The following is a 10,519-nucleotide window of genomic DNA, read 5'->3' as shown; positions in this document are numbered from 1 at the left end:
ACATGGAAAATGTATTATGTTTGTCTAAGGGAAAAAACTGTCCAAAGCAGGTAGCTAAAGTAGCTTTGGCATCCTAAACTTTGCAATGTAGAGCTTCTATAATACAAATTTTGGTCAAAGGCAGCCTGGCCAAAGATACATATTTTCAAGGAAATAATATCTGCAAAGGGATTTTTTTCCCTCCAGCTTCATAGCTCCCTCCAGTATAGAATTTCCTAAGATGCAAGCTTGTGTCCTGACTCCTTCAGGTCCCCCTCCTCACATGAGTGCAAATTTCTCTGAAATTTAAGATCAGCTAGGCTGTTATTGATTTAAATTTGAATTTACCTGGAGATCAGATTCTTCAATGCAAGAACTGACACTCAGTTTTCAAGTTATTTTTGAAATTTTGAATTAAAAAAACACCTGACAATAGAAAGTAAACATTAAACACTCTTTATTGTTTTATTTGAATGCCTTGCATACATACACACAGATATTATTCTGTAGATGTGTTATTCTAAAAAAAACAAGGGGAAACACACACTGAAATATTGGATAACAGTAACATTGAACATTTGACAGCCTTTTGGTTTTTGCATTTTTCAATGGGAGCTTTTGTTTAATAATTCATATTAGAAACAAAATTTGCCTGTAGCACTCCTTTTCATGAAAGGGTGTTACATGAATGATGGTGGCAACATACCTTTTTCAGAGCACACCTTTGCCCAAGCCCATTTGACCCTTAAGTCCAAATTCAAGCATTACAACTGATCTGTAGAGGCATCTGTGTATGGACTCATGGTGCTTTTTGTGAACTGCTAAAGGTAGAAGGCACTCATTTACTTCAGCACAAAACCAAAGAAGATGCTGGTCTTTGAAGGACTTCTATTGTCTTCGCCTGTTTTGGCAGTTGGATTTTAATCAAAATGGATCAACAATTCCTGAGAGACAGAGAAAGAAAGAGAGAGGAAGAGTTTTTACTTATTCAATAATTGGACTGGCAATGTAACATGGAATACTGTAAAATACGTTTTGTATTTCAAATCTTGAAAAGAAAAGGACATCTCCACAGTTTGTTTTGTATATGGAAAGTTCATCTGAAATCATGAAACAATATTGAGGTGGTGGTGGTGATTATTATTACATCAATATCAGTAGTCTCTTATGGAAAATTTCTATGGCTATATACATACATTGACTTTTAATATCCACCTTTAATGTCTCTCTCTGTGGTCAATAAGCATTGCAGAGAAATAACAAAATGACAGTTCCCAATTCTGAAGCTGCAGTTGTTGGGGGGCAGAGAAAAAACTAGCAGCCACCACTGTTATGGCTACCATTTTTGAACAGGCAGCTCTGGAGGGATCAGCAATGAAGGAACTGAAAGAAAAGGCCAGAGAAGACTGAGCTGGAGAGAAGTGCAATGCCCTGGTGAGAACTGGTCAGATCAGTGGTTACTGAAATGACAAGTGAAGAATGGACAGTGGGAGAAAGGGACAATGAATACCTGGAGTAATTCTTGGTGATAGCACACCAGAGTGGAAGAAGTAGCACAATGGAGAAGCTCAATGGACTAAGAGCCTGGTTGCAAAGGGAAGGGAGAGGACTAAGGGTAGGAAAAAGTGGGTAGAGATAGGTGGGTAGGAGTAAGAAGGTTTATAATACTGTGTAGAGTTGAATGTTGGGCTATCCAGTGACTACATAAGTGGTTTGCATGTGGTGGCCTCAGAACCTATTAGGCCAGTGATGTGAGGGTGGCCAGAGAGGAGGAGACTTGGCAATGGCTCCAGGAAATGAGGAGGTTGGACTCACATAGTGAGTGACAGGCAGGAATAGGTACGGCTGGAGGCCTTGGGTAAATCTTTACAGGAAGGAAAATAACACTTGCTCTCTGCTACAGGTATTTTTTTCTAACCAGTGGCCCCAACTCAGAACTCAGGGGGCTGGATTGTTAGATGCCTTGAATTCAGACTGGTGCTGCTAAATGCCAGGCCTGTATAAAATAAGACCTTATTCATCCATAATCTAGTGATGAGCAAGTGTGCAGACCTAGTATGCATTATCAGCACCTGGTTGGGTACCATTGGGGACACTGACCTTTTGGAGACCTGTCCTCTCAAGTTTTGGGACCTGACACCTAAAGCAGGGAGAAGGGATGGCCACAGTAATTTCAGGGACCTTAGCAATGGCCATTAACACTGACCCAGAAGCTACAAGATAGGACTGCCTTTGTAAGGCTGGGCTGTGGGGACAGGCTTGGGCTCCTGCTGGTGTACAGGTAGTCCTCACTTAATGACGCTAATTGGGACCGGATTTTCTGTCATTAAAACATGTGGTTGTAAATTATGATGTCATGTGATCACAATGCTTATTGATGGAAATTCTGGCACTTCTGGTTGCCATCGTTAAGTGAATCTCCATGGGTCGTTAAGTGAGGAAGTCATGTGGTTGCCATTTGTGACCTCCTGCCGACTTCACTGTTGACTTTGCTTGTAGGAAGCTAGCAAAGAAAGTTGCAAATGGCGATCATGCCACCGTAGGACGCTGCAACCTGAAGTATGAGGACCAGTCATAACTACCACTTGTTCAGCACCATCACAAGTTCAAACGGTTGCTGAACAATTGGTTCTTAAGTGAGACTACCTATATGCACATCCTACAGCCCAACAGTGGTCCTCCTGGAGTCCTCTAGAGCTTGTCACCAGGCTGGTGTTGGAATCTCCTAGGCGTCTTGTGCTAGGGTTCTTCAATTTTTATGCCTTGGGGTTGTGACTGGCAGTGGTTTTGAAGTTCATGGACTCCACAGGCCTGACTCAGGAAATATTAGGCCCTACTCACAAAAATAGGCACATGCTTGATCTGGTGTCTACTTTGGAGCAGATGAGACATGATCTAGATATGGAGGACATTACTGTCTACCCTTTGATGTAATCAGATCACTTCCTAGTCATACTGCTAGATCCTGGGCACCATGGACCTCTGAGAAGGCAATGGACCTCCTAGGAAGATCTACCCCAATGTCTAATGGACCTGGATAGTTTCTGGAGGGCACTATGGCAAAGCACGCATTTATAGATTCCTGCCCAGCAGCCCTGTTTTGAGTGATCCAGATCCTTTTGGAGAAGGATAACAATATGATTCCACACACCACTGTGATGTTCTGCAGGATATTTTTGCAGATAAAGTCACTTGTATTCACTAAGAATTAGATGCTAGTTTGGTAGAACCTAGATGGGGGAGTGCCCCCCTCCTGGTCTTATTACACCTCTCAGCAGCATTCATTACCATTGACCATGGTATCCTTAAGACACTTTTGGTACTCTAAGGCATCATTTTATAGTGATTTTACTCCTATCTGAGTGAGTGGTTCCAGTTGGTAATTATAGGAGAAGAGCAATTGAACCCATGGTTGATTTAATTTAGGACATTGCAGGGCTTGGCCCCCTCCCTCATATTATTTAATATCTATATGAAACTGCTGGGAGAGTTCATCTGCCAGTTTGGGTTGAGGTATCATCAGACTGTCAGGGACCGGATGGGGAGAAATAAACCAGACTAAATACCTATTATTTGATCACTCCACTGGTTGCCACTTCCTTCTGGGCCCAATTCAAACTGCTGGTGATTACCTTTAAGTCCTGTATGGTATGTTGGTGAGTTACCTAAGGACTCCCTTATCCAAAATGAGTCTGCCCATCTTGTTAGGTTATCAAGAGTGCCACACTATGGGAAGTGAAGGGGTATGGAATAGAAGACAGGCCTTTTCTGTTGTAGCCCCAACCTTATGGAAACTTGCCCCTGGAGACGTGTTTGGCCCCTACCTTTTCAAGTGGGCCTTTAAGTGGGGGGAAGAGTATGATCATCTTTAATTTTGATTTTTTATTATGATGGTTTGTATTTTAAGATAACTGTCTGACATTACTGTAAAACACCCAGAATCATGGGATGGGGTGGTATCATGACAATTAATTAATTAATAAGGATTCTTAATTCTGTTGGAAAGGTGATCCATTCAGTACAATTACTTTTCATTTATGGGACAAATACTAAAGTCTTAAGCCAAACACTATAAAAAAAGACTGAGAGGCTATAGCTCAGTGGTGAGTAGCTTTTTTAATACCAAGGCTATAGCAGTTATTGGCCCAGAGGCTGAACGCATACATTTGAATATCTGCTAATATTTGTGCATACTACATACTCATCCTTCTCTCTCTCTCACTCTCACACACATACTTCTCTTGAGCAGAGTCAGTGGAAAGGTCAAGTAACAAGGCTAAGGTAGTCCTTTGTTCAGCAACCATAGGAAGTTAGGACAGCACTGAACAAAGGGACTTAGGACCCATGCCTGAAGTTAAGGCCACTGCAGTGCCCCCATGATCACATGATCAAAATTCAGGTGCCTGGCAGCCCACCCACACTTACAACTGTGGAGGCACTTCAACTTCCCCCATCTACCTATCTCCCCCCCATCTCTGCCCTTTTGACTACCCTACACCCTGCCTTGTGGGGCGGCAAGCAGCCCCAGAACCATGCAGCTCTGAGGCTGCAAGAAGGCCCTGAGCCGCAGCACAGCATGAAGCTGCAGCTGCCCCAGTCCAGCTGTGTGGAGCCACCTCAGGAAGTGGCAGCTGCCCCAGCCCAGCCATGTGAAGCCGCCCCAGGAAGCTATAGTCGCCCCAGCCCAGCCGTGTGAAGCCGTCTCAGGAAGCTGCAGCCGCCCTACCCCAGTTGTGCAAAGCTGCCCCGGAAGTCTCTCCAAAGTCAGTGCAGCTTTACAAAGCGACTGGGCTGGGGCAGCTGTAGCTTCCTGGGGTGGCTTCGTGCAGCTGAGATGGCTGCAGCTTCATGTTGTGCTGTGGCTCAGGGGCTTCTTGTAGCCTCAGAGCTGTGTGGTTCTGGGGATGCTTGCCACCTGCAAGGCAGGTTGTAGGGCAGCCAAAAGGGCAGAGATGCAGGGGGAGGGGGGAGTTGGAGGCAGTCCCTTACCTTACTGAAGCTTGGAGCTTTGAGGGACCAAGCCTGGAGTGGCTTGGATTGGAGTGGGTCCTCAGCTTACAACCGGTGAAATTTGCTTAATGATGGCAAGGGGAATTGCCAGGATTGCGGTCGCCAAACAATGTGGTCACATGATGTCTTGCTTTATGACTGTATTGCTTAGTGACAGAAATTCCAGTCCCAATTGTGGTCATAAATTGAGGACTACCTGTATACCTAATCAGTAATCTAGGACACTAACCGTTTAAGCAAGTTGTTAGATGAGGGAAAGAAACCATAATCTACCCCCCTCCTATCCTAATCTACCATATATTGCTGCTACTAGAGAATCTATTTTTGTAACCTACTTTCTTATCACTTGGTTTGGGATTTTCTAAATAAGCAGCAGTATATAAATGATTTAAACAAAGACTAAAAGTTTCCTCTTTGTTTATAGTATTCTGGAGTAAAAGCAGACTTGAAACTTAAACTGAGCAAAGACCTGTCTACATCAGAGCTGTGTAAGCAATATAGATATATCAGGTATCTATCAGGTATCTGTCAGATATATCATATCTGGCCTTACCAGAAGAAGTCCACTTTGGAAGTTCCGGTTCCTACATTGGAAGTTAGCAGGAAGAGTGTTACATTGTAAGGATACATTCTTCACAGAGTCAAAGCTGGAGAATTTGGCTTCAGAAGGCTATTCTAATACTCACTTTAAGCATTTTGCTGCATTTATAAAGTTAAGATACTCATAATGTTCATTTTAAAAATATGGGAGTGTTGATTTTCCTCATATGATGTTGTCTCTTATCTTAAACCTGCAACAACAACCTGGGTTCCTCTATTTTTAGAAACTTGGGAAAAGAATATCAATTGGTATATCTCAACAAATACAATTCTTCGAGCTGAAAATTGTCTGCACAAATCTGGTGATGAGAGTTGCTGAAGTTTATATGTCAATTAGATTAAAAACAAAAAACAAAACAAAACTGCATCATAGAATGATCAGATAAACAAATTCTAGTCCCTAAAGAAGACTGAAAGCAGGGCCAGCCACGGGCCTCCTAATCTGTAGCTCATTTCCCAAAAGGTTTCTGCAAACAAAAGCTGCAGTTGATGGCACCATCAATCAGTAGAAGCTGCTCTCAACAGACACTTGATAAAATTACTTCTGAGAACAACAAGTTGTGGGTGGAAGGACTAATTACTATTTCTCCCTCATCCTAAAAAAGACAAGTTGGATTCATGAAGGTTATGGAACTGACACCGAGTGAAAGCCAAAATGCTTTCAGTACTCATTAGTCACTGCCAGGTCATTTATAGTGACACCGTCTAAGGATTCAGTTCCATCTCTTAGCCTGAACGACTCCAATCCTGAGATGATTGGCATAAGAATCGACCAAATAGCCAATTCCTTCCCTGACCCCAGAATTGCCAAAACCTCACTCACTTAAATTCAAGGTTTCAAAAGAACTATATTAGAAAATAGAATCATTCCCTGCAGAAGAGACAGTTTAATGTTCCATGCACAGATTGTTTTGATCTTATTTTTTGACAGCCAAAACTTCCCCTACCTTTTGTACTTTATAAATGATTTTTAATCCTATGGTTTTATGTTTTTCATTATTTACTTTTTGCATTCATTTGTATATTTCTATAAAGCCATACTGGAATTATAATACTTACAATAAATAGATTTAATCTACGTAGTAAAATGCAGGAAGATGTAATTTGTCTTCTGCTATTTCTTTGACGCTCAGTTGGACATCTCATTGTGCTGGTTGTTGTTCACATTTAAATCACTATTACTTGCAAGTCTAATGTGTGTCAAGTACCAGAGACTTCAGACAAATTCTCCAACCCACCATCTAAAAGATGTAAAAATGCCCCTGCCTTGCATCCATTGTGTGTGCAAATGAGTATAAGATGGCAATGCTTGATGTAGAGCACTGCAATACTATCAAATCCTCCACTATTCATCAATTATTTGAGAATATACATGCTGCTGTCAAATAGGAGCAGATTTTCCACAATCTATTATAAAAAAATTCCCTTCTCACCCCTATGGGTGGTATATGTCTTCCTCAATCTTGGGTCCTCTACCAGAGGCCTGGGAGTTTGAGGGTTCTGCACAGTATCTTAGCTGTTCCTAACACCACACTTTTCTGGAGAGAGAGCTCTGATGTTGTTCCTGGGATCTGTTGGAGCCACTCTCCCAGCTTAGGAGTCACAGCCCTGAGTACTCCTACCACCACTGGGACTACTTTGGCCTTTACTTTCCGCATCCTCTATAGTTCCTCCTTCAGGCCCTGGTGTGTGTATGTATTCATATTCTCACCTTCTCCAACCTCATCCTCTCCAGATAAATTAGACTTAGACAGGTTTCCAAATGATTTGCTTCCCATGGTGAGTTTGTAGCCAGTTCAAGTACCTCATCAAGCTGTGCTGAAGGGCTGAACTGTTCTTTATTATTATATTTACTGTGAGGAAGAAGAGAAGCATTCGTAGAATTATCTGCCTCAGGTGCCAAAATATTTAATACTGTAAAATATTGCCAGGTAGCAAAATGTCTTGGTTCAGTCCTGTTTAGAGAGGCTGTGTTGCCAAGGGTCAAGTCTCCTCATGGCAAGGCACAAACAAGGAAGCAAGAATCATAAGAAGACTTCTATAAACCATGTTTAATGCCAGGATTAAAGGGTGCAGAATCTTGGAAACTGCAATAGGAATTTCCAGCCCTTGTTTAATAAGTCTCTTTGAACTGTTTGAATAGCTTCTTCTGAGGCAGCAGAACTTGCAGCCTGACCTGAGCTGTAGTTTACAAAGGTTCCTTCTTTATCTCTTGGCCAGTTATGTTTAACGTGCCTACCGTCTCTCACACCAAGGTGCCTAGAGTCAACTATGCGAGCCCCTGTTCAATCCCTTTCAGCTCCAAAGAAAGGTTGTCCCAATTGCAGAAGTGATAAGAAGCGGGATGCTGGCCACACAATTGATTCCTCAAATCTGTGTATCATGAGACATGTACACACATTCATTCTTTTCTTTGTTCTTAATTTTGGCTGTTTTTAAACTTTTAAAAAAATTATAAAAGCCCATTTTGTCTTTTTTGAATTAAGGAAATACTGATGTACACATGTTTGCCTATTTAACTATCCACCCAAACTTTTTTTTTTAACAAGGAGCTCATATTCCTCTCTTTTCTAGGGAATAGTTTGGTCAGTATTTTGTTTACTTGCTTCTGACCCTTCATAGCCTGGATATCATTTTGCCAGCATCCAAAATGATAATCAAACACCTCTGCCCTGGGATCTTCTCCATGTCCCTTTCATTCCACACCCCCAGCCCCAAATGCAGGTCTTCACATTTCTCTGTCAAATTTCATCCTGTTTGTTTTGGTTCACTATTCAAGACTGTCTAGACATTTTGTAACCATCCCTTTCTTTTCTAAAGTGTTAGCTACTCCTAGTTTTATATCACCTGCAAATGTGATAATCATCTTGATCCCTCCATTCAAGTTACTAATAAAAATAATCTAAGCCATGTTTTATTGTTTCATGACAGACTTTGTTGAATGCTTTGCAAGGTTAAGATATACTATGTCCATATTGGAAAGACTTCTTTGATTATTGATATGTCTTTGCTTCCTGTTAATGAACTGAGTCTTTACTAATGTAATGGAAAGACTAATCAATAGTGTTCCATGGGGTCAGCATTTAATGATGTGTTTAAAAATTAGGCTAAACAATAATATATTTTTATTTTCTGATTTTCTCTTCGCCTTTTTTTTCCCTCTCATTTTTTCTTCCTCCCCCCCCATCCCCCTTTTTGTACATTAAGGAAATAAAAAAGATTTTAAAAATGACTCATTGAATAATATTAACTTCCTAAGAGGAACAGAATCAAACAAGGATGGAAGCAGGGTACAAGCTAAAGGAATTATCAGATAAAAATGGTCATGAAATTAAAATGATCATCAGATTAGCCTTAGAATGAATCTGATTTATGGAGATGTTGTACAGAGCAAGTTAGGAAGTGATTGACCATTCTAACACTAAATAAATTGCAATGGAAGTTAATACAAATTGTGGGGATCAGCACATATAGTTTCCATGTAAGGGGATCAAAGGTTACTAGTCTTTGCTGACAACATAGCAATACAGTGGAACCTCGGTTTACGAACTTAATTCGTTCCGTGACTCTGGTTGCGACCCGAATTGGTCGCGACCCAAAGCAATTTTCCCATAAGGTTCAATGTAATTACCGTTAATCCATTCTGGCGTGGAGGACAGGGAGGCGGCTATTGCTTGGAGGGAGAGTCCCCCTCCCCACGACCACGTGTCAGGGGTGGAAAATGGCCGCGGATCACATGCCAGGGGCGGAAAAATGGCTGCGGATCACGTGTCAGGGGCGGAAAAATGGCCACGGACTGGCTCATGGGAGGGAAAATGGCCGCGGATCCTGTTCGTAACCCAAGGCGGAGTTAGCGAACTGAAGCAAAATTTTGCGGCCGGAGCTGGTTGTCACCCGAAAAGTTCATGAACAGAAGCGTTCGTAACCCGAGGTTCCACTGTACTTGTAGCATATGTGTTATTGATTAGCAATTATTCTTGCATGTTTTGCCATAGAGCAGAATAAAGTGATAATTGTCAGTGGCTTAAGGCCTTATTAGGGAGCCAACTATTTCTTTGAATGAGCATCATTCGTAAAAAATAAATAAAATCACAGACTATATGTAATCTATTGCACAATTATTGCTTTTTCTCTGATGCTGCAAGTCTTCCATCTTCTTCCAGCTATTAAAAAACACTATCAAGTATAAAGCAATCCTTTGGTTGCTAAAAGAGCAGGTTGAATGAGTATTTGGCCAATGCAGAAGTCATTTGCTAAAAACGGTTCATTGTCACTGCAACCATCTGAATTCCAATCTTTCCCTCCATTACATAATACTGAATAGTTTTATTGCTAAGCTGCCACAGTTCTTGTAAATATATGAGTAGTACAGTGATATATAATCCACAGACAGCAGGCTACATATGGCTTCCAGAAGGTTCACTGTGTAGGCCCCATAAGCCACCCAGATTCTGCTACTGAATCCTAAGAATTCACCTTTTCCAGTGCCTATTAACTATATCTTTTAGCCTGTCATCCCAGCCTTTTCCCTTGCCTTTTACTCACAGGCTAGCTTTCCCCTCACTGCAATATCTCCCACTGCCAACTATCTCCTTCTTTCCCCATTCATTCACTTTTCCTTTCCATACTTTCAGACAGGAAAACCTTACAGCTTGAAACAGTTGGCAATGTTATGAAACAAATTTGTTTTGTTTCACAGCTTCATTACATTTAACATCACAGTTTATCATTCTGTGTGATATATTATTTTATGAAGTCACTGTTCTGTTTGTAAATACTTCTAATCTAGTTTGAGATACTGTAGGTAGACAGCATAGTCATACCTTAGTCCAACTGTAAACTATGAGCATTCAAACTGGTGGGGAGTGGGAAAATGAACCCAGCAGGAAAATATTCATTATTGTGCCAAGTTTCATCCTATGTTTTCTGC

The 10,519-nt window shown here is 41.3% G+C and overlaps 1 protein-coding gene across 2 annotated transcripts in view; it reads right to left on the bottom strand.

Annotated features, from left to right (window-relative positions):
* Positions 1-419: 419 nt before the first annotated feature.
* CHCHD6 (coiled-coil-helix-coiled-coil-helix domain containing 6) overlaps positions 420-10,519 on the bottom strand; it is a 259,437-nt gene continuing 249,337 nt past the window's right edge. For both annotated transcript variants that reach the window (XM_088134260.1, XM_088134261.1), the window contains exon 8: positions 420-923. In XM_088134260.1, coding sequence (XP_087990386.1) covers positions 900-923 — 24 coding nt within the window. In that variant the 3' untranslated portion in view covers positions 420-899. The remainder of the gene's footprint in view (positions 924-10,519) is intronic.

Source organism: Python bivittatus, unplaced genomic scaffold (genome assembly GCF_059951505.1).
Source record: "Python bivittatus isolate LINGU-HERP-01145 unplaced genomic scaffold, Pbiv_v1 ctg000080_np1212, whole genome shotgun sequence".
Lineage (NCBI taxonomy): Eukaryota > Metazoa > Chordata > Lepidosauria > Squamata > Pythonidae > Python > Python bivittatus.
This window is presented reverse-complemented; position numbering and strand designations above follow the sequence as displayed.